At 45.2% G+C, this 24,616-nt stretch overlaps 1 protein-coding gene across 1 annotated transcript in view; it reads right to left on the bottom strand.

Annotated features, from left to right (window-relative positions):
- Nucleotides 1-19,033: 19,033 nt before the first annotated feature.
- Nucleotides 19,034-24,616, bottom strand: part of SFRP1 (secreted frizzled related protein 1) — a 44,154-nt gene continuing 38,571 nt past the window's right edge. The window contains exon 3 of the mRNA XM_007182107.2: nucleotides 19,034-22,394. Within this exon, the coding sequence (XP_007182169.2) occupies nucleotides 22,072-22,394 (323 nt within the window). The 3' untranslated portion in view covers nucleotides 19,034-22,071. The remainder of the gene's footprint in view (nucleotides 22,395-24,616) is intronic.

The following is a 24,616-nucleotide window of genomic DNA, read 5'->3' as shown; positions in this document are numbered from 1 at the left end:
CTCTTCTCCTGCCTCCTGCTGGTCACTCTGTGACCAGGCTGAAAATCATATCCTCTCTCAAATGAGAAATGGACAGAGTGGGAGGGAGGAGAAAGGCAGGAAACAGTGCCTGGGAAATGCCGGAGGCTGGGACATGCACACATCCCCATTCACACATGGGGATGAGTTGGAGAAAAGTCATCCCAGTTTCAAGCAGGAACTCTTCACTGAGATGCAAATATGGACTCGAGCCCAGGTCAGACCTGCAGGGTGTGCGTGACACCATATGAAGTATGGAAAAGTCCCCACAATGAGTTTTCAGTCTATCTGGAGTGAGACGGAGTCACATGAATAATGAATAAGCAGGTTCTGGGCTGCTTGGTGCAATCAGGGTTCAGAAAAGGAGACAGTCGAGTGCCCTAAAGTGACTGGGAGATTTCAAGGTGTGTAAATGTCACTTAAGGCCAAAAGAAGTAGCCAGGCAGCCTGAGTAAAACAGGCTTCATAAAATGAGTTGAGAAGTGTCCCCTCTTCCTCTATTTCCTAAATTTGTGTAGGATTCGTGTAATTTCTTCCTTAAATGTTTGATAGAATTCTCCAGCGAAGCCACCTGGGTCTGGAGTACTATTCTTTGTGGCATGGCTTTAAATTATGAATTCAATTTCTTTCATTGATTTGGATCTACTCAGACTTTTCCTTCTTCCTGAGTCAGCTTTGGTTGTTGGTGATTTTTTATTGCACTTCGCCTTTCATCTAAGATGTCAAATTTATTGGCATGAAGTTTAAAAATGATATCCTCTTATTATTCTTGTAATGCCAGTAGGACCTCTAATGATGTGTTCTCTTGCATACTAGATGATGGTATTTTCTGTCTTCTCTCTTTTTTTTTTTTTTCTTGATCAGTCCAACTAGAGGTACATCAATTGTATTGTTCTATGCAAGGAACCAGTTTGGAGTTTATTAATATTTCACTATCATTTTTTTATTGGAGTATAATTGCTTTACAATGTCATGTTAGTTTCTGCTGTACAACGAAGTGAATCAGCTATATGTATATATATATATCCTCTCCCTCTTGGACCTCCCTCCCACCCCCCATCCCACCCATCTAGGTCACCACAGAGCACCGAGCTGAACCTCTTGTGCTGTAGCGCAGGTTCCCACTAGCTATTTTACACATGGTAGTGTATTTATGTCAAACCAAATTTCACTGTCTTTTATTCTTTCTTTTTCATCAGTTTCTACTCTTTCCTTTGTTATTTCCTTCCTTCTACTTATTTTGGGGATAATTTGCTACTCTTTTCCCACACTCTCAAAATGAACACTTAGGTCCAGGATTTTAGATGTTTCCTTCCTCATATAAGCATTTAAAGCTATAACATTTCCTCCAAGTACTTCTTTAGTTACACCGCACAAATTTTGGTGTTTTGTGGTTTTATTTTCATTCTGTTCAAAATACTTTCCAGTTTGCCTTGGTACTTTTTAAAGTGCATCTCTTGTAGATAGCATATAGTTTTTAAACTCCCGAAGTTCTATTTGGTTTCTTTCTATATCTTCCATTCTCCTCATTATCTTCATATTTTCTACTAGATCTTTGAGCATATTAAGCATATTTATCATAGCTCTTTTATTTATTTATATATATATATTTTTTGTATATGTATACACAGACAGACACACACACACACGGATAAACTATTCCCATAAAGACTTCCAACAGAGTTCTGAAGTCCATTACTATCTTTTTTATTCTTAATATTTTTTTTTGATTTGAATTTTATTTTATTTATTTATCTTTTATACAGCAGGTTATTATCTATTTTATACATGTTAGTGTATATATGTCAGTCCCCATCTCCCAGTTCATCCCACCACCACCCCCATCCCTGCCACTTTCCCCACTTGGTGTCCATACATTTGTTCTCTACATCTGTGTCTCTACTTCTGTCCTGCAAACCGGTTCATCTGTACCATTTTTCTAGGTTCCACATATATGCGTTAATATACGATATTTGTTTGTCTCTTTCTGACTTATTTCACTCTGTATGACAGTCTCTAGGTCCATCCACGTCTCTACAAATGACCCAATTTCGTTCCTTTTTATGGCAGAGTAATATTCCATCGTATGTATGTACCACATCTTCTTTATCCATTCATCTGTCAATGGGCATTTAGGTTGTTTCCATGACCTGGCTATTGTAAATAGTACTGCAATGAACATTGGGGTGCACGTGTCTTTTTGAATTACGGTTTTCTCAGGGTATATGCCCAGTAATGGGATTGCTGGATCATATGGTAATTCTATTTTTAGTTTTTTAAGGAACCTCCATACTGTTCTGCATAGTGGCTATATCAATTTACATTCCCACCAACAGTGCAAGAGGGTTCCCTTTTCTCCACACCCTCTCCAGCATTTGTTGTTTATAGATTTTCTGATGATGCCCATTCTAACTGGTGTGAGGTGATACCTCATTGTAGTTTTGATTTGCATTTCTCTAATAATTAGTGATGTTGAGCAGTTTTTCATGTGCCTTTTGGCCATCTGTATGTCTTCTTTGGAGAAATGTCTGTTTAGGTCTTCTGCCCATTTTTTGATTGGGTTGTTTGTCTTTTTAATATTGAGCTGCATGAGCTTTTATTTTGGAGCTTAATCCTTTGTCCATTGATTCGTTTGAAAATATTTTCGCCCATTCTGAGGGTTGTCTTTTTGTCCTGTTTATAGTTTCCTTTGTTGTGCAAAAGCTTTTAAGTTTCATTAGGTCCCAGTTGTTTATTTTTGTTTTTATTTTGATTACTCTAGGAGGTGGGTCAAATAAGATCTTGCTGCGATTTATGTCAAAGAGTGTTCTTCCTATGTTTTCCTCTAAGAGTTTTATAGTGTCCAGTCTTACATTTAGGTCTTTAATCAATTTTGAGTTTATTTTTGTGTATGGTGTTAGGGAGTGTTCTAATTTCATTCTTTTACATGTAGCTGTCAAGTTTTCCCAGCACCACTTGTTAAAGAGACTGTCTTTTCTCCACTGTAAATTCTTGCCTCCTTTATCAAAGATAAGGTGACCATATGTGCGTGGGTTTATCTCTGGGCTTTCTATCAATAGCTCTTTTATTTAAATAAACCGTTTATTTTGGAACAATTTAAATTTACAGAAAAGTTGTAAAGATAGCACAAAATTCCTATATAACCAACTCCCAGTTTCCCCTAATAGTAACATCTTACATAACTATGGTACGTTTCTCAAAACTAAAAAGTTAACACTGGTACATTTTTATGAACTAAACTCCAGATTGACTTTACTGGATTTCACCCGTTTTTCCACTAATGTCTTTATTCCAGAATCCAATCCAGGATACCACATTGCATTTGGTAGTCATAATTCTTAGTTACCTCTGGACTATTCCTCGTTTTCATGATCTTGACAGTTTTGAAGAGTATTGGTCAAATATTTTCTACAATGTTTCTCCATTAGTGTTTCTCATGTTTAGACTGGGGTTATATGGGGGTTTTGGAGGAATACCACAGAGGAGAAGTGCCCGTCTCATGGTATCATATCAGGAGATCAAAGATAATAAAATATCACTGGTGATATGAACCTTGGTTGCTTGACTAAAGTAAGGTCTGCCATGTCTCTTGCTGTAAATGACTACCTTTCCCACTCCATGCTCTTTGGAAGTGAGTGGCTAAGTCCAGCCACACTCATGGCGGTGGAGGTGGGGAAAGCTGAAGTATTGTTTTGCCATTTCTTTCCATCATATCTGTTTCTGAGTTTCCTTTGAGTTATATTTTTGTCTTAGTTATGAGTTAGATTTTCCTGCTTCTTTGCAAATCTAGTGACTGTGTGAATTTTACATTCTTGAATGCTAGATTTTGTTGCATTGCTTTAAAGAGTGATGGACTTTATTCTGGCAGTCAAGTAAGTTATTTGCACATCAGTTTAATCTTCTGGGCTTTTATTAAACCTCTTTTCAGGACGTCTAGAGAGCCTTTCTTCAGATTCATTAAGTCCTTCTATTAGGTATGTCCCTTCTGGGGCCTTAATGATATAGAAAAATGTCTCTCCACACTGTCTGGTGGAATTGAATGATTCCCAGTTCTGTGTGGGGTGTGGGAATATTTTGACTAACAGGTCCTCACTAATTGTCATCCTACTCAGCCAAAGACTCAAGAAGACGCCATGCACGTTTCTGGATCTCCTTTCCTGTAAAACTCTTTCATCCCTGGTGTTCTACCTCACAAATTCTAGCCACCTCAGCCCCCCTAAACCCCAGTCTCTGTCTCCCAAAGTCAACAGGACACTGGGTTCTGTTTGAGTTTCTTCTCGCCTTTCCATGGTTCAGGAATTAACTCCCAGCAGAGAACCAGGGCCAGTACAGAGCTTACCTCTTTCACTTTCCCCCTCTCCGAAATCACAGTTCTGAGCATCCCGTTTACCCAGAGTCTGACAAGAGCTATTTTATCTATTTCATCCAGTTTTCTAGCTGTTTATGGCAGGAGGATCATTACAGACCATTTTACCATTTGTGGTGGGAAGAACTTCGAAACTTCCATAATTCCTATCTCTTCCCTCAGTTCCCTAACTGAGGGCATCTACATCCTAGGGTTACAACTTTCATAATACCTTAGTAGTTGGTTTTGCCTTTTCAGTTCTCCAGTACAATTGGAAAATTGTATCGTTAATAATTATTTATATTATACTCTCTCCATCAAAATAATGTGTTTTCTGTCTCCTGCCAATCACCTTCCTTCCATTTATTTATTTATTATCTAATTATTTATTTATTTTTATTTTTGTCTGTGTTGGGTCTTTGCTGCTGTGCGCAGGCTTTCTCTAGTTGCGGCGAGCGGGGCTACTCTTTGTTGCGGTGCGCAGGCTTCTCATTGCGGTGGCTTCTCTTGTTGCGGAGCACGGGTTCTAGGTGTGCCGACTTCAGTTGTTGTGGCACACAGGCTCAGTAGTTGTGGCTCACGGGCTCTAGAGCACAGGCTTAGTAGTTGTGGCGCATGGGCTCAGTAGTTTTGGCGCACGGGCTTAGTTGCTCCATGGCATGTGGGATCTTCCCGGACCAGGGCTCGAACCCATGTCCGCCTGCATTGGCAGGTGGATTCTTAACCACTGCGCCACCAGGGAAGTCCCTTCCTTCAGTTTAAAATGGTAAGAAAGAGATGGAGGGAGAGAGTTGGTGATAATGCATTTCTTTTTAATTGAAGTATAATTGATCTCCAATGTTCTGTTAATTTCTGCTGTACAAATAATACATTTCTTGAAGAAGGTCGGTGGCTTCATAAAAGTAGATATAGATGTGACCTCTCTGTCTACCACCGCAAGCCAAGGGGCCCTGGGACTAGAGCAGAGGTCAGCAGGAGAGTTCCTAGAGGAGCATAAAAAGTGTCCCCTGGAGTTGGGAAGTCCTAGGGTCATGCGTCTGACTCTCAACAGTAGATCTCTAAAGGCAGCAGGTGGGTGGTTATTTGGAAAGCCAAAGTCATGAGAGGGCTGCCCTGGGAGTGGCTTCAAGGGCCAGGCTTTCCCACTGGAGCAGAACAGGTGGCTGGGAGGAGCCCATCTAAAAGGCCCAGGTGACCCTGGCAGACAGCTCTGGGATTGTCAGCTGGAAGATGAGATATCGAGATATCTCCATGGGGTTAGGGGGGTGGGGCGGGAGGGAGGGAGGATTTCCAATAATTCATAAAAAAAAAAATTTAAAAAAACCATGAGAGAAAGCGCCTAGTTTGGGGCACCATCCAAATTAGACGGCCTCTAGTCCAGACTACTACATGCTAGAAGAATGAGAACTTCCCCCACTGGGCTCCCAGTGCAGGGGGGTGCAGGACAAGGGGAGGAAGAGACCACCTCCCCTTTCTCCCCTGTAGGTTTCAGAGGCTGGAGCGGGGAGGGAGGGAGAAGTCAAACCTGAATAAGAACTTAAATCTTCTAGGTAGTCTGGACTCTTTGGTCCATGAAAATGAGATTCCTCCTTAATACCTGCAAGGACCAGAAAACTATGGAAGCTGCATGAGTTCTCGGGATCAGGATCCAACCCAGCAGGTGGGAAAAGCAATAGTTGGAAAAGAGAGTACTGTTTCCTTATTTCAGGCCAAGTTCAGTTCGTGCAATAAACCAGTTACAAATACTAAACATGTGAAAATGGTTTATAGGAAACGAGATGGGACTCCAGAGGTCAAAGACAAAGGCCAGCTGCTGCTGGACCCCCCCTGAGTCCATGATGCTGGCCTTGCTGTGGCCGAACCAGGGTCCAGATCTGCCTCACCACGCGGAGTGCCCACTGCTGTCGTGGACACTTTAGACTCGTGTCCTGCCCCACCGTGTGGGCTTCACATGGCTACGCAGACCCAGCATGTGCCACGTGTGGTCCATCTGGAGAGAGGAAAGAGACTGGGCTTCAGATGACAGACCTCAGCAAACAGTGTGATGGAGAACAGGGCCTATTTCAGGAAAGACCACAGCGGTAAGTGAAGGGAGAGCTCCCCCAACTCTCTGTCGTGAAAGACTAGTGAGGTTTCTCTTTCCAGTCTGTCCAAGAACTCTATATATTGTAAGGTACAATGAAAACAAATTGTTAGAAAAAAATTGAATAAAAGCAAGGCATACAAAATCCAAGTTCAACATTCGTATCATTAGATACGTCATGCAATCACTCCATCAAATAACGATTTTGTATCCTTAGATTTGAGATGCAATCACTCCATCAAATAGCAATTTCTGCACGTATTTCGTATTTCACGTGCACAGTGACAGCCGTCCACGGATCGTGCTCTTGAGTAGCACTAGCTGGGTCAGTTCAATGGCAGACACTCGCTTCTCAAGCAGCATTGGGCAGACCCAGGCTGTGTCTGTCCTCCTCCCTGACGGCCTCTCCAGGCTCCTTGAAGCAACTTCTGATTAGGTCCATCTCCAGAGCATTGGTGGTTCCCGCGGCATCAGCTCCGTGCCCTTATTCTCTCTCTCAATGTTCGTGCTGTTCCCTCTACGTGGGACACCTTCTTCTTGACTTGGCATATCCCATCCTCACTATTCTCTGGGGCCCAACGTCAGTGCCACCTGCCCTACTTTTTCATCTTCCTGGATAGCGTTGCTCTGAGGCCTCTCTGATCTGGTGCTTCACTCTCTACGTAGCACTGTGGTCAAGTCCATGTCTTCCCTTCCCTAGGAGACCGTAGGATACTTGGGGGCAGGATTCATTTCTGCTTTATCTTTGCTGCCTTCATAAAGGCAAATAGTGAATTGCCTCCATGCCAGTGGTTACCCAAGAAAGTTGGTTTTTATCAGTGACTGGCAACCACAGAACCGTCTCCCACAGTCTGGATGGAGCAGGTCGGGCAGGGAGAAATGGCTGTTTGTCTGTTCTTCCTAACCTCAAGGGCCAAGAAGTTCCAGGCCCTGATGGCCCCTGGCCAGGGAAATCCCAGCAGCACTAAGGAAAGTAGTTGATTGCTAAGGGGACCCTTTTGAAGGGCTGTGTGCCTCTCAAAGCTCTTCAGAAAATGAGGCCACCAGCTGTCCCCTGCCTCAGTCAAGCAGGAGGACGTTTCCTTTCATCTCACTCAGGCCTCTAGCTGCCCAGCAGGGTGTCACAGCCCAAAGCCAGTTGTCCCAAGCTGGGGAAGCAGATCTGACAGATGGAAGATGGGTCAGCTGTGTGTGAAGGGAAGCACTTTTGTTTAGAGCCTTGCATGCATGGCAAGCACAAGTCTTGATCACAGGGTGATGAACCATGGGAGGAATGCGTCACCTGGGCTGGAAAACCATCGTGGCTTGTTTTGTTCCTGCATCCGAGGACAGCACGCAGGCAAAATATGCCACATTTCATCCCTACGGGAACGGACCACGTCCCTCCTGTCCCTCAGAGAGGCTGCCATCCCTTCAGCTCTGCCGTGAGGACCCTGCTGCATAGCAAGCTTGGACGCCCTCAAGTCAAAGGCAGTCGGAACTGGCCGGCTGAGAAGCGTGGGGAGCAGGGCAGCCTCTGTAAAGGAGGCTGCCTGACCTGGTACAGCGGGGACAGCGTCCCCGAGCGTGGTCCAGCCTGCGGGAGAGTCCCTGCTGCATCCTGCCTCGAAACACAAGTCCCCGAGCCAAGGATTGTATCTGGCTGTGAAGGGGAGCTGAGAAAGCAAGGAAGACAAGGGGAGAGCTCGGAAAAGAGGTAGGAAGATTGAGGGTGGAGGAGGGGCCAGAGGGAGAGCTATGAGGAAAGATGATTTTTTGTGACTTTGAATATTTTTATTGAAATATATTTGACCTATAACACTGTATGAATTTCATGCATATGACATGTTGACTTGATACATGTATACATTGTAATATGATTGCCATCATAGCAATAATTAACACCATAATCATGCCACATAATTGTAGTTTCTTTTTAGTGGGTGGAACAGTTTAGATCTAGTCTTTCAGAAAGTTTGATGATTATAACACGACACTTTTGTCTATATTCACTATGCTGGGCATTGGGTCTCTAGGGCTATTTACTACTTGTTGCAACTTTGTACCCTTAAACCTCTGTGCTATCACCCCCAACACACACAGCAGGGATGAACTGTGAGAACATTATGCTAATTAAGTCACACAGAGAAAGACAAATACTGTATAACATCACTGAAATGTGGAATCTAAACAAGCCAAACGTGTAAAAATGGAAGGTGATTCAGATATAGAAAGCAGACTTATGGTTACCAAAGGGGAAAGGCGAGGGATAAATTAGGATTTTGGGATAAACAGATACACACTACTATATATAAAATAGATAAAGAGCAAGGACCTACTGTATAGCACAGGGAACTATATACAATATCCTGGAATAACCTACAAAGGGAAAGGATCTGAAAAAGAATATCTATACGTGTGTGTGTGTGTGTGTGTGTGTGTGTGTATAACTGAATCACTTTGCTGTACACCTGAAACTAACACAACATTGTAAATCAACTCTACTTCAATTTTAAAAATGAAAGATGATGAAAGAAAGAGAATGGAAAAGAAAAAAGAAAAGAATGAGCAGCAAGAAAGGAAAATAAAGAAATCTTAAAAGCCGGGGGGGGGGGGTGGGAAGAGAAGGCCATCAGGGAATAATGTTTGCAGAGCCTCGTGGATTGATGGATGTTGTTGCTTGGATACACGTCCCCTCCGAGTTGGGGCCTTTGGTCCAAGCTCTGTCTTCTCACACCAGCAAGGAGCAGGGCCACACAGGCGAAGCCATGAGCTTCTCAGCAAAGCCCAAGGCAGCCCCATCCCCTTTCTCCTCCCAATACAAGTCCTGGGGGCCCAGGGGGGCGAGTTCAGGGTTCCACTCCAGCCCAGCAGGGGCACTGGGAAATGGTGTCATTTCACACAGGACATCTGCTGAGCTGGCTGGAAAGTGTGTGCACGTGAGCGTGTGCCTGTGAGTGTGCACGCCTGTGTGGAGGGACGGAGGAGGAGCTTGCCTGCCCGGGTTGGAGAATCTCGCCCCTCGGAGAGTTCTGCTCACTTTTGCTTTGGGCGAAGCGTTTTCCTCTTGTAATCCCCAGTGTGGTGAGCAGAGGAAGTGGAAAAAGCACCCCTTGAGGTTTTTTCCATTACGGAGGCCACGAAATTGCGCAAGGAACTCAGAAATAAGGGTCTGCTGCACCCGTAGTTTCCAACTCACATCTTCCTGGGCTCTGGAAACCCTGTTTTGTCCCAGAAATGCCCAGGAGAGATGGAACAGTATTTTTTAAAATTATTTTTAATTGTGGTAATTACACATGCCCAAATTGACCATCTTTTTTTAAACTTTATCTTTTATTGAAGTATAGTTGACTTACAATGTTGTGTTAGTTTCTGCTGTACAGCAAAGTGACTCTGTTATACATATATACATTCTTTTTCATATTCTCTTCCATTATGGTTTATCACAGGATACTGAATATAGTTCCCAGTGCTCTATAGTAGGACTTTGTTGTTTATCGGTTCTATATATAATAGTTTGTATCTGCTAATCCCAAACTCCCAATCTTTCCCTCCCCTCCTCCCCCTTGGCAACCACCAGTCTATGCCCCAAATTTACCACCTTAACCATTTTGAAGTGTAGAGCTCAGTAGTGTTAAGTACATTCACATTGTTCCCTTTTCATCTCACAGACTTGAAACTCTGTGCCCATGAAACAACTCTCCATTTTCCCCTCCTCCAGCCCCTGGCAAGTACCATTCTACTTTCTGTCTCTATGAACTTGACTATTCTAGGGACCTCATCTAAGTGGAATCACACAGTACTTGTCTTTTTGTGACTGGCTTATTTCACTTCATATATAATGTCCTCAAGTTTCGTCTATGTCGTAGCATGTGTCAGAACTTCCTTCCTTTTTAAGGTTGAATGATATTCCATTGTATGTATATACCATGCTTTGTTTATCCACTCATCTACCTTTTGGCTATTGTGAATAATGCTGCTATGAGCATGGGTGTACAGATCTCTTCAAGCCCTTGCCTCCTGTTCTTTTGAGGACATACCCAGAAATGAAATTGCATGGATCACATGGTAATTCTATTTTTCATTTTTTGAGGAACTGCCATATTATTTCCCACAGCGGCTGTGCTATGTCTCCCTCCCTCCAGCGGTGCACAAGGGTTCCAATTTCTCCACATCCTCTCCGATGCTTGTTATTTTCTGTGTTTTGATAGTAGCTATTCTAATGGATGTGAGGTGGTATCTTGTTGTGGTTTTGATTTGAATTTCCCTAATGATTAGTGACGTTGAGAATCTTTGCATGTGCTTCTTTGTATATCTTCTTCAGAGACATGCTTATTCAAGTCCCTTGCCCATTTCTTACTCAAGTTCTTTATTTTGTTGTTGTTGAGTTGTATGGGTTCTTTATACATTCTGGGTCTTAAGCCCTTATCACATGCATGATTTGCAACTTCTTCCATTCCATGGGTTGCCTTTTCACTCTGCTGATTGTGTCCTTTGATGCACAGAAGTTTTTAATTTTGATGTAATCCAATTCATCCATTTTTTTCTTTTGTTTCCTGTAAGAAGAGTATTTTAGCCAATTTCAATACCATGGCTCTTCTCAAGATGCCTTTAAGTGAGAGAACAAGATAAAACCCTGTGCTGATAATGGGTGCCCTGGATCTCAGAGTGACCACAGTGAGCAGGCATGGACCAGGACAGGAGCTAACCTTTCCTTTCTGTTACTTTCCGAGTCAGAGTTTGTACGAGGTTATAAGATATCCTTTTTTTTTTTTTTTTTTTTTTTTTTGCAGACCTATGCTAAACTTAGGGGTTTGGGTTTTGGCGTCTTTGTTTGTTGTTGCTGGTTGGGTTTTGTTTCGATGCTGGGTGTTTTTTTGTCCCTGCCTTCTGGGTACACATTTTCCCCTCATACAGCAAGGAATCTTAAAGAATTAACTTCACATACAAGATCCAAAATGAGCCACTTATTTAGGAGAAAATATCCCAGGTTTTTTGGCCAGTTCAGATGTTCATTACTTGCATCAGATGGGATCATCCTAAAAATCAATAAAGGGTCCCCAGGGGAGTGAGCCAAATGCGAACATTTAACTGCTCTGAAAGATAAGGAGCTGAAAGCATCTTAGAAGAAAGAGCTGAGCATTCAGGTCTTGGCTCTGTGCTTTATGAGTCCTAACTCTGGTCGGTGTCAGTTGCCGAGTCCTCTGCCAAAGAAATACTGGAAAGCCAGCTTTCCCTAATTCCCTCGGTACGCCAGCAGCTGAAGGTCACCTTCTGGGAGGCCAGACCAACTTTTAATACATTCCAGTCTACTGGCATGAACTCACCACTTTCCTCTCATAATGGAAAAAGCAAAGCTAGTTTAATTGAAGACATCTTCAAGCCAATGGTGCCACAGGAGGTGAGGAGGGGCTCCTGGGCAGGGACAGCAAAGCTACTGCCACACTGCCCACCCTCTTCACCCTCCCGCTCACTTTCCTCCCTCCTGGGAGGCCTCACACATGCCCCCATCTGCAGATTCGGAAGTCGCGCTGTTTCCACCCATCCCTCTTGTTTCTTAACCATCAAGACAAGTTACGCATGTGGACAAGTTACCCGAGTACAGGCCACGCGCAAGGCAGCGGAGGGGGGTGACCCAGAACTAGTATCACACAGGTATAATGCGGGTATAACTTATTACCACGTGTAATGCGTGGTATAATGTATACTACACTAGTATTAGACCTCACGTGCTGCAAACAGGTTGAAGGGATTAAAAGACATCCCAGGAACAAGAGCGACCCATATGAGAGAGACTTGTCACCGCGCCACTTAACGTTCCATTATACATCAGGCGTGGTGGGTGCTCGAAGAAGAGGGGCCTGCGAGGAGGGGACCATCCCCCCGCCCCCCGCGGTCTGGTAGTGGAGTCACGTTACACACACAGACACCAACACCAAGGCAAGCACGCACTTCCCAACATCAGCTCCAGCACGCTCTGACACTCACACACACACACACACGCCTTCCATACACATCCACACCCTGCAAAGAGATGTGTTCTCCGCACACCAGTTCACGGGTAATTGTTTTTAAGTTCCTCTGCTGAAAGAAATGAGAAATGGACAAAAGCACATAGCTTCCTAAAGAAGTTTGGGTGGCCCAAGAAGGCACTCCCGGCTGAAATTTTTTTAATGAAGTATAGTTGATTTACAATGTTCTGTTAGTTTCTGCTGTACAACAGAGTGATTCAGTTTTATATATATATATATATATATATATATACACACACATATACATATATATTCTTCTTCATATTCTTTTCCATTATGGTTTATTACAGGATACTGAATACAGTAGGACTTTTGTTGTTTATCTCTTTTATATACAGTAGTTTGCATCTGCTAATCCCAAACTCCTAATTTATCCCTCCCCCACCCCTTTTCCCCTTTGGTAACCATAAGTTTGTTTTCTCTGTCTGTGAGTCTATTTCTATTTTGTAAATAAGTTAATTTGTATCATATTTCAGATTCCACAAATAAGTGATAGCATTCATATTTGCCTTGCTCTGTCTGACTTACTTCACTTAGTGTGATAATCTCTAAGTCCATCTATGTCGCTGCAAATGGCATTATTTCATTCTTTTTTATGGCTGAGTAATATCCATATACATATATATACCACATCTTCTTTATCCATTCATCTGTCAATGGACATTTAAGCTGCTCCCCTGTCTTGGCTATTGTAAATAGTGCCTCTATGAACATTGGGGTGCATGTATCTTTCTGAATTAGAGTTTTCTCCAGATATATGCCCAGGAGTGGAATTGCTGGATCATATGGTAACTCTATTTTTAGTTTTTTAAGGAACCTCCATATGGTTTTCCATAATGGCTGCACCAATTTACATCCCCACCAACAGTGTGGGAGGGTTCCCTTTTCTCCTACACCCTCTCCATTGGCTAAATGTATAATGTCATCCTCCTCTTGCCCCATTCCAAACAGGCTTTATGAGTAACCCATAAGAAAATGCACCCTAAATTCCTGGGAGAATTGGGCTTTTTGAAGGAGTAAATTAGTGTTCATGGGCAGTGGTCGCTGGAATTTCAGGTGAAGAAGAGAAAAGTGTGAAGTGTTCATCCCGGAATTTTGAACGCTCTTGCGGATAAGCGTTTATCCCATGAACAGACGCGGGCCTCTCTTTTCATGGACTCTGGCTCGTTTCCAGCACAGGTCAAGTTCAAATGCTTTATGCTGCCTAGACAGTTACTGGGCCGTGAGCAAGTCCAGGTGGTTCTGATCAGGTCTAGAGACGCCTGGCTTTTCCACTAGAGAATCGCTCGGTTCCAAAGGTCGGCATTCCTGCCCCTCGGTCAAGTTTCATTCCTAATGGAACGTCGCTTCCCAGTTCAAAGTGAAGATCTTTGATTCCTTTTTCCCACCTACCCTGCTCACAAAAAGTAATAAGGAAAAAAAATGGTTGGCTTGGAATAGAGGCCCTGAGGTTTGTTTGGATATCACCCACCCCTTGTAAATCAACATTTTAATGAGTTAAGCACACAGTGAGAAACACAGGGGTCACATTCCTCTGAAATACTTGGTCGGGGTGCATTTAGCCTAATTCCAAATCAGGTGGCAGGCCAGGCCCTTGTCACGTCTCCCTTGTCCCCAGGTTTGGCTCAGCACCCAGGACCCTGTCTGGTCAGGACAGATCAGGGGCTCACAGCCTTGAATTCCTGTGCTGGTGGGTGACAGCTGCCTGACGGCCTGCCCGGGGAGGGGTGGGGGACACCTGCTTCATGATGGATACCAACAATTCTCACCGCGCTGTGATGGCCTCCCCGATGGGCAGGCAGGCAGAATAGGAGGCGAGTGATAATGAGAACAATGAAGGGGTCTGACATGGAAATTTCGGTAGGAAACAAGCAATTACATGAGAACAAACATTCCCAGCGCCACTCACAATCATCCCAACACATAACAGTGATTATAAAAAAGATAGCAACAAATTGAGACCCGGAGCTGTTTGCACTTTGAAAAAACAGTCCTTCTGGGGCGGAGCCATGTGTGACTCTGTGTGTGTGGTGGGGGGGCTTCTGAAACACATGAATTTCATTTGACTTGATTTAAAACTGGATCTCTTTCCCCTGCAGTTGAAACCACTTCTCCTGAACAAACACATTTCCATCCACCAGGCGGGGAGGAAATAGTGAGTCAGAAAAGAGGGGAGGATTTTTCTGGACCTGCTGTAGGTTCAGCGGAGCCCTGCTGGGAAGCGTTCAGACCCGAGAAGAATGGTCCCCAGTGCAGAGCTCAGGATTGGAGGTCCGATCACAGCGAGGAGGGTCTAGGATGCAAATATTTTGCTAGGAGCCTAACTGACCACGAGCTGTCCTTTTTTTCATCAAGAGTCACAGCACAGTCAAGCTAGTTCTTAGGGTTTTAAAGGTGAGTTCTTTCCTTCCAAGTCACTAAATGGAAATAAAATTAAGTCTCTGGGTCCGGCTGTCCATCTCAACTGTCCCTACATCGTGGGATGCCTTCATCACCCCTCTCCAGCCTCCACATCTTAAACAGCCTGAAGAGAGGAGACATCCAAAAGTAAGGGGTCGGCTCTAGAGAATTAGGAGAGGGCTTGGAGAGTTTAGATGTGACAGTAGTTGGCAAATCAGGGGCAGAGCTAGAGAGGCTTCCTGCTGACATTAATTGCCATTTACAGACTGGGGTGCAATTTTCCTCTAGCCGGCTCCACGCTGCGTCTTCCGACTCCTCTTCCTTCTCTGCAGGGGCCTTGGGGCCTCCGCCAGGCCTGGCCCAGGTCAAGGCCTGATTTGGATGCCAGAGGGGAGCTACTGTTGCTAGAAGTCACTGAGTAACCTGCGGGGACGGGCAGCCAGACTTGGATTCCCCGTGGCCTCAGCTGCCAGCCTCTGGAGGGAGCACTGACCCCCCAGGGATCCAGTCAATTCTGTGGGGCCCACCCTGGCTGTCTCTGGGTCACACTGTGAAACACACACTTGGGTTTTGGCATGCGATGCCTTTATTCCTTCAGCTGATGGGCTAAATCTTCTAGGCAAAGAGGCAAAATTACCCAGATCTGGTAATTACAAACTCTCCAGAGGACTCAACAGCAAAAATGGAAACCAAGGCCCTTAAAGCACCTCCCACCCCCAACCCATTCCCAGGTACAAATAGTGACGGTGATGCTGGTGTGAATTATTAAAAAGTGCAACAGAGGTGGGATCATGTACAGAACACTTCAGAAGCATCTCCTCTTTTCTTTCTAATTCTCTCTCTCTCTTTTTTTTTTTTTTGAAAGGAAATCAAATGTGCAGTTCTGGGGTTTGATGGCTTTATTTATCTCTAAGTCCTGACATCCAAGGAATCTCAGAGCAGCCCTAGCCCAGGATCCCACCTGGCTAGCTGATGGGCAGGCTTCTGCAGTGTGCTTAGTTTCAGGGCCCAGGACTCAGGAAATCCAGGGAAGAGAGAAGGTAAAACCATTCCTTGCATCTCATGGATGCCTACAGCAGAGCTTAGCTGAAATGCCGAGGACAGGACCGTGAGAATTCCGAATCCTTCGCCCCCGCCCCATCCACCAACTCTGGTGTTCAGGTGATGGGAAGGTCATCCTAATTAAAGCCACGTGGTGGGGTTTCAGCTGTGGAAAAATTGCTGGATCCTTTCTCCTACCTCCCACCTCCTCTGCCTCTCCTTAAACATACACATGCAACCTTCCCTCCCTTTATTTAAGCAAACAACTCTCTCCCTGATTAAGTACAGCCCCCGCTTATCTAAATAGTCCACAGACCTATAAAGACACAGGCACTCTCGGGTGCTATTCGGAGCTTGTACTGGTACCTGTCTTCTCCAAACCTACAAAGAGCAGCTTTCCTCGGCCTTTGCTGACAGAAATTCCTCACGCCTGTTCCCCCGGTAAAGCAGCCTTGCTCGGCAGGCTGTCCTCAATTTATCAAAGAGGTGGGATTTCCCCTCCAAATACTTCATTCCCCCCGCCACCCCTCTTTTCGTGGCCTCTCCCATAACCTGAGCTTGAAGCTGCCCAGATGTGAACATCGGAACATGAAAAGTCCCCGTTCTGTTGTCAAATTCTGATTCTGTTTGGCGGTGGAGGGGAACACCATCGGGAGGTGAACTCCAAGGCCCCCCAGTGGGCGGGGCTGGGCGGAGGGATGGCGGGGAGGTCCAGAGGCAGACCCGGACAGGACAGGTCTGGATGGCTAATAGTTTGCTGAGGAAGAAAAAAAAAAAAAAAAAGGAAAGGAGTCTGGGGAAGAAGAATCAACCCTGGAGAGCTAGGACAAAGAGCCCTAATGAGTGGATGGAGAGGATGGGCCCCCAGCTTTGGGTTTCTAACTGCGACTCTCCCACAGTTTGATTTTCTTTCCACCCCAAAGCATGGTTCATATTTTGACTTCCGAGGAGATGGGCGCTGCGTGGGGACCCAGAGGTGTCATTATTAGTGCAGGGAGTCAGGACACTGCTGAGCGGACCAGCAGCGCCAGCTCCGCCCCTCACCCGGGAACCAATCAGAAATGCAGAATTCCAACCCGCCCTCAGATCTATCCAATCAGAACCTGCATTTTAACTCGGTCTCCAGGTGATTGATATGCATATTAGAGGTTGAGAAGTACTCCTTGGAGAGCACGATGTACCCGGCAGTAAAGAGTTAGGTTCATCCCCTCCCTCGTGTATCTAACTTACCTCTGTTAATTAATACCTAGTTAAGAATAACTCACAGAACTTCAGAAAGGGCTGCAGCAATATGAAGTGTGTGAGTATGGAAAAGAGATACCAAAATAATCGTCTGCCTCTCATTTCCAAGCCACCACGTATGTCCTACTAGGATGTCATGCAAAGATCCAGAGGACTGCTGGCATCTGGAAAACCTAGAGCACTAGCTCAAAGTTGAGGTTCCAGGGCCCCATGGCAAACCTCCCGAATCTGAATCTCTGGGAGTGGAAGACAGGCTGCATGTTAGTAAGCTCCCCTCGGTGACACATGCTAAAATTTAAGAATGAGCCTCCCTATTTCCTCTGAGTACCACTGGATGGTTGGTACGGATTTCTCTTCCTCCAGAGAGAAAGTGAATTGCTAGTACTTCTGGATCTGTTGTTGCCTTGGAAATAAGACCCACCTAACTTGGATAACATTGTGACCCTGATCTCTTTCTGGCCCTGAGTTGGAGAGCACCTGTACAACTCCTTCAAGAGGTGTGAGTGCTATAGAGCCTGAGGGTAAGGCTGTTCTCAGCACCGCCACCCTCTCTTAGTCACGAGGCTCTGGCAGTCCTGACACTTGAAACACCCCAAACTCCAGGGCGACGCCAGCTGCTGAAGCCAGGATGCCCTTGAACACACTTCATCATCTTTTTGGTGATTTGATTTTTTTTTTGATAATTCTATTTTAATTTTTAAATTTTTTTAATTTTAATTTTTTAACGTAGTTGATTTACAACGTTGTGCCAGTCTCTGCGATACAGCAAAATGACTCAGTTATACTGATTTGATTTTTAAAAATGCAAAAGAGCAATGAGAACATGTGGGTTGTGGTGGTAGGGTTCAGTGGGGTGAAAACGATATCCACGTTCTGCCTAAAAGAGATTTTCCTTCTTATTAACCACAGAGGAATAAAAAGGAAATGCCAGTATTTTCCTTGGCTGGGCTGGCATTCCAGGTACAGGTCCACTAGTATGGGAAAATCTTTTGATACCCTAGCACGACTTAGTGGAATTTTTACAAGTCCTCATACCACGCCTTATAAATGGTGCCTCTGTGCTTAGGTGTGGTCTGGGGTCACTTGGAGTATTTGCTCACTTCTGGGTAAAACTGCCAGTTGTCTGAGGTCTGGAAGTGCCTTGTTAGTCAGGGCAAGACATGAACTGAAGTTGTCACTGTCATTGCTTACAGAATTAAAAGTCACAGCGAAGAATTCCTTAGGCAAGAAGCCTAGAGCAGCCTATAGCCTCATATCGGAGAGCTTGGGCTCGCCAAGTGGTACAGTCTGGGTCCAGAGGGAGGCTCAGCTGTAATTCAGACCTTGTTCCCATGGGACTGGGACTTGGGAGCCCTGGGTTCTAGTTCCAGCAACGCCAGTGACCTGGGAGCCCCACCCTCCTTGGGAAACCCTAGCCATCTCACATCTGGGCTTCCCATCTGTAAATTAAAGGGGCAGACGTGGTCTCCTCTAAGGCTCATGTGGGTCTAAGACTCCAGGTACCAAAGAGTTTTCAAATTTTCGTTGGAATTTTAACATAGAATTGGCTGGAGGGGAAAGATCATGTGAAACCAAAAACATGGAAAAGAAACGCAGGCAGGGTTGAAAAATACATTCTTGGAGAGCAAGTATTTAACTTTCTCTCTGATCTGAAACACACAGACAGGGGAAACTTCTGGAAATGATTCATGGGAGCAGGTGGTGTACGTGGGATGGGGTGAGGGTGTCTGCAGGGCCCCCCAGGTACTCCTCTGGCTCACCATGCCCAGTTACTATTTGAAAGCTGTTAAACTGGGACCTGAAAAAAATCAAGACAGGGGTATGTGTGCAGTGGAGGAGGGTGAATGGTGCATCACTGGCGGGAAAAAGTCACCATGCACATTACCATTGATTAATTGAGTGATTTTAGTTGAGTGAATATTGATACATGGCAGGAAGGCATGAAAATAAAATGAACACATATGGGAATTACTATTAACATAAGTGATAACATCAAAACATCTGGTAAAATGCAGTTAAAAAAACAACACACAAATGAAATGGAATGTAAAACATTTTCACAGTATTCAAAGCTTTTGTAAGAGATTTAGACTCTATAAGAGGAGTGCTACGTGGAGGAACTAGAGGAAACAGGAACCTCGTCTGTGTCCTGTGTATCTGCTGGTGAAAGGTCAGGAGGGCCAGCACATTATGCCACGAGAGTCTCTCCTAAAACAGAACGCCTGAGCCCAACACATCCACGGGGTTACAGCAGAGCAACTAGTTACTTGGAGTCTGATGAGAAAGACAGACTCTTGGTTTGGGCAATGGGGTTTCTGTAATTTACAGACCCAGATGCCTTAGGGAGCCCTCAGTGCTAATTCACCGACACCCAAAGCCAAGTGTGACACAGGATGCTCTAAAAATAAAGTGTTCTTGGAATTCTCACCTCATTTTCTATCTTCTAAGATAAGTACTAATATTCTTCAAAGATTTAGCTGAGTTCTGCCCATGACCTCACTGGATTCCACCCAGAATGATGAATTTAAACCTTCACGAATACGACCTTTGCACTAGCAATAATTACCAAATCACACACAGACCTCTTTTGGAAACCAATGAGAAAGCCTGTGAGTCTGCACATCGTTTTTGTTACCTCCTTTGCTGAGAAAAACAAAGGTTTGTGACCAAGTGCAGCTTTGGGCCCAGAGCCTCCCTTTGCCCTGCAATGGCTGATGTGTAATAGTCAAGGCTGTTCCAAGTCCACAGGGAAACTCAGTCCCGGGACTCTGTGGTTGGACTCTACAACTGCAATTCACATTTCCAATTTATTTTGAACTCTCTTACTGCTTCCTACCTGAGAATTCCCATTTAGAGACTCCAGCTGTTATTTATAACCTTCCTGGGGTAACTGCTATGGCCCACACAAAGCCTTTCCCAAGGCCTCCACCCTGGACAGAGGCCTTGTTGCCTGACCCACTCTGTCCAAACAAGCAGACACATATGAGCACAGAACTCTTGAGTTAATCAATCAAGACTAAGACCCAGATCCATACACTCATGAAATTGCTCTGAATTTCAGTTGACAATAGGAAAGTAGAATATCTCTAATTAACTAATATATATACACATTTTAAAAAAAATCATCCAAAATTACAGGCAAATCACTTAAGATCCCCAACACTTTATGATTAAAGGTCAGAGAGAACCAAAAAAAAAAAATGTATTAAATGATGGGTCACTAATTGTCAGGGGTTCATTAGATCAGGATAACCCTCAGGAACGTAATGAAGTTGGCAGGCTGGTTTTCAGACTGGAGTTTTGGGAAGTTAACAGAATCTTCCACTGTTTCTGTGTCAGGCAGGGGCCATGCGGGTGACGCCTTCCAGCCCCACTGAAGCACTGGATTGGGTATAAACATTTGCCCAGAGGGACAATCGTTAAATCCTCGAGGTGTTACAGAGAATGAAGAATCAGGCTTGAAGGAGAAATTAATTTGGGAGGAATTACTTCCTATACATTGAACAAGAGGAGTCAAGTTGCTTCCGTGAATGGGTTTATGTACATCACTTATTAAACACAATGTCTTTGAGAATTATCTTAGGGCCCTTGGGGGAAAACCAGAGCTGCATTGCCTTTTAAACTCCCTCCTTGGATGGGAACCCTTGTAGCTTAACTTTCCCTCTGCAGAAATGAAAAAAAAAAACCAAACAAACATTTTTTTAAGTGCAGAGGACAGGCAGGCAGGCTATTCTGAATTTCTCTGATCTCTAGGCAATCAAGTTCAAAGGAATCCATTTCTTCACATGAAAGACAGGAATGGGATGTATTGTGAGTTTTGATTAGCATTGTGTTTGGGCCAAGGCGACCCAGAACCTCTCAGGAAGGAGGACCCACAGCTACACTACCAGGAGAATTCACCTCCCACTGGAAATGCTCAGAGAGACGGCCACTCAGCTAGAAAGTTGCCGCAAAGGCACCAAGAGACCCCAGTCTTACCACACCTTTCAAATGCTCAGTGGAGATTTTTTTTAAAACCTTGAAAAGTAAGTGGGTCTGTTGGTCGCTTTAAAACAATGTGAAATGAACCAACAAGGGAATTAGAATACTAAGCTCTTTCCCAATGACAATTCACCCTAGACTAGCAATTTGCTGACTGTTCTCAATTTTTTGTTTTTCTCCTTTAACTGTTTTTTGAAAACCACCGCTGCCTTCTCAGCCTACGAATCATCACCTCTGTCACACCAAGGCAGGCCCGTGCCGCCCTCCACGTGTCAGGAGGTGAGATCAAACCTGAGGCTGACGGTGACCACCTCCAGGGCATCTGAGACTGGCTGGTTCATATCAGAGATGACACATGGCCACAGTGCCAAGCAATGCAGGCCCCTCCCTTTGTTCTCACTATTTCTCCTGTGCACTGTCACTCTCTGAGTGTGGTGTGTGTCTGTTTCTGTCCACGAGGGACAGAAAGAGAAACTCCTCTGGAACTGAAAGCCGTGCATCTTACCAACAGTTAGAATTTTCTAGTTCCAAAGGCGTAGATTAGCTGATAGATCGTAAGCAATTTGTAACGACACAAAGAGAGTGGCAGAACCTAACGTTTGCTGTTGCCTCTCCCTTGCTGCCAACCCCCTTTCTTTACCGGCAGCGTTTTCTTTTGTAGCGACTGTGTCTCTGGTTGGGGTGGTGCTGCACCTCCCTTCCCCGGGGTTGTGCTTCTCCACACTGTAGGTCTTCAGAAGCTTCCTGATCTAAATGGGTTTCCTCATCTGGGCATGCAGCTTTAAATATCGGCTATACTGGGGTCTGGCGCATGGGGATGGAGGGAGGGGTGGGAAATGCTGCAAGGGCAAAGTAGCTGGATTACGATGCCCTCCACCTCGAAGGAGCAGGGGGTGTGAACCGCCGAGGGTCCAGGGGTGTCCGCTCCCCCCTAACCCACCCCACGAGAATCACTTAAAGACCGACTGGAAAGTGGGACATTCGTGATTCTTCATCTTCTTCATGAAGTTTTTGAATTCTTTGTTTTTCTTGTCCCACTTATGGATGGCCGTCAGCAGGTACTGGCTCTTGACCTTGCGGCCCATGATGAGGAAGTGATGGCTGAGGTTGTCCAGCTGGTGACAGGGGCAGTCGGCCCCATTCTTCAGGTACAGGACCAGCTTCTTCAGCTCCTTCTTCTTGATGGGCCCCAGCTTCAGGGGCTTCTTCTTCTTGGGAACAATCTTCTTGTCGCCATTTTCCTTTTTCACTTCTTTGATTTTCATCCTCAGCGCTAGAGAGGGGGAGGACAGACAGGGGAAGAGGAGAGAAGGGAGAGAGAGAGTTTTAGAACACGGCTTTTCATCAGAAACCACAACCCACCTGCGGGCAGAAAAGCAGGAGACATAAAAGGCAAAGAGCACCTAAAGGAGGGAGGCTCTATCTGTCTATTCTATAATAAGGACCAAGGTCTCAGCTCACCTTCACGCACCAATTCTGCCCCCCGGTTTTGCGGTATCTGATGGTATCTCAATGGTTGCCACAGGATACCGTGAGAGTCTCAAATAAATGTTCAAAACCAAATCATGTGTCTCTTTTTTAAAACTCCAAGACTCAAGACTATCATACAATGCTTTAAGAGAAGAAGGGGATCATCTAATCCAATCAAGTCCACATAATCGAATGCTACCAACATCAGCACTCAAAGAAAAAACTTACCCTGAGTTTTGTTTGTTTGTTTGTTTTAAGGAGAAAGTTATTGGTTTAGTTTTTTTTATAACATCCAAAGGACCTAAAATTCTTTGTCAGTTGGGTCCTGGAAAGAAGACAGACAGAACCTATGTGTGTGCAGTCAGCAAGGGAAAGCTGACTGCATCAAACGTCAGCGTCCAACTTTGTCATCAGAGAAACGAGGGTTCCAACCACTGGGCCTCCAGGGCGTTCAGACAGCAGGTACCGTTGACGTGCTGTCCACCACTCATCAACCACTAGATGGCGCCACTAATGGGCTATCCTACCCACCGTGTAGACCCACAGAACCAAACTCGACTTTGACCTCTCGACCTGTTCGATCAAGTCCTGGTGAGGGCCTGATGGATAAACCCAGGTGGTGATTCCTTAAATCTCACATGGTACCTGGGCTGCTTCCATTCTCAGCACGGCTCCCTGCAGAGAGGGAAAGCCAGCCCTCTGCCAACTCTGCCTTCTGGCCTCTTTGTCTCTACAGAGCCTGAGTCAACAGTGTTTCAGGGTTAGTGTGTGGAGCACACACTCTAGTGCTGGCTTCACGGGGTTAACTGGTGAGGATGAATTAGCGTGGAGGCGTTCTATTCATTGGAAATGCACCAGAAACACAAACACAGCGTCCCTGTAACGGTCAACTCCCCTCGAAGCCTCGCCAGCCCTGGAGAGTTCCAAAGGAGTTGGAAATCATTTCTAGATTCTGGTCACCAGATGATGTGTCCATCCCTTGAATTCTTGTGAATTCCAAATCACCAAGCCCTCTCTTTTGAATAACTCAAAGCTTCCACCCACATTCCATGAGGAAAGACTTGAATCGAGCTACAGAACAGTAGCTAATGACTAGGAAAGCATCTGGATGCCCTCAAGAGCGCTGAGTATTTTCCATGCACTTCCTCAGTGAAACCTAATGCCTCCACGAGGAAGGTGCAATTATTTCCCCCATTTAACAGATGAGAAAACTGAGGCGTAAGGGTTACGTTTACTTGCCCAGAGTCACTGACCTTAAACTAAACCCACGGACTGAATGTGCACTTATAATCACTGTGCTGCCCAGGCCAAATTGCAAAATTCTTTATAATGAAGCTGACATTTCAAGTGCTGATTAAACGGACCAAGACAATATGGGAAAAGGGCTCGGGCTCTCTTCCCAGGTTTACCCACATTTCAAAATGACTTTACTTACGAAATGGTAAGAGTTCCTCCTGGTTGAAAGGGAACACCGCAAGAGTGAAGGCTTTATTATTTACTCTTTAGCTGATTAGAAAGCACACCCTTGGCCACCCCAAGAATTAGGAGAAATCCTAGGAACAAAGCTTCAGTGAATGTGTCAAAATCAGGAAATCAAATGCACTCCCATCCTTTTTGCTTACAGAAGGAGTTCCAGATCTGCAGCCACCGAGCCTCGGGGAACAAATACCCCAGGTCCGCAGCCCTTAGGAAAGACCTCACTCCCAAGGGTGGCGGAGGTTTTGGAGACTGGCCCAAGCAGCAGATGGTTAGCCCTGACCTCGCAGGCTGGCCCAGGCCCCGTGCACACGGGAGTGCGCTGAGCACAGTTTCCCAGTGAGCTCCTCTCTTTACTGCCCCCCGCCCCACAGAACCAGCCACTGCCCAGCACCTCTGATTTTGCTTGATTCCTACACCCACTCCCACCCCGAGGGCAGAGAAAGGGGGACCAGCAGGCGGGAAAGCCGCGACTAGGAATCAGCAGAGACCACCCCTCTGGGACCTCCGCCCAGACCTGCCCAAGCAGCGCTCCTTCTCCCGCCCCGG

The sequence above is a fragment of the Balaenoptera acutorostrata genome, chromosome 21 (assembly GCF_949987535.1).
Source record: "Balaenoptera acutorostrata chromosome 21, mBalAcu1.1, whole genome shotgun sequence".
Taxonomy (NCBI): Eukaryota; Metazoa; Chordata; class Mammalia; order Artiodactyla; family Balaenopteridae; genus Balaenoptera; species Balaenoptera acutorostrata.
The sequence above is the reverse complement of the archived record's forward strand: the minus strand, read 5'-3'. Positions and strand labels throughout refer to the sequence as shown.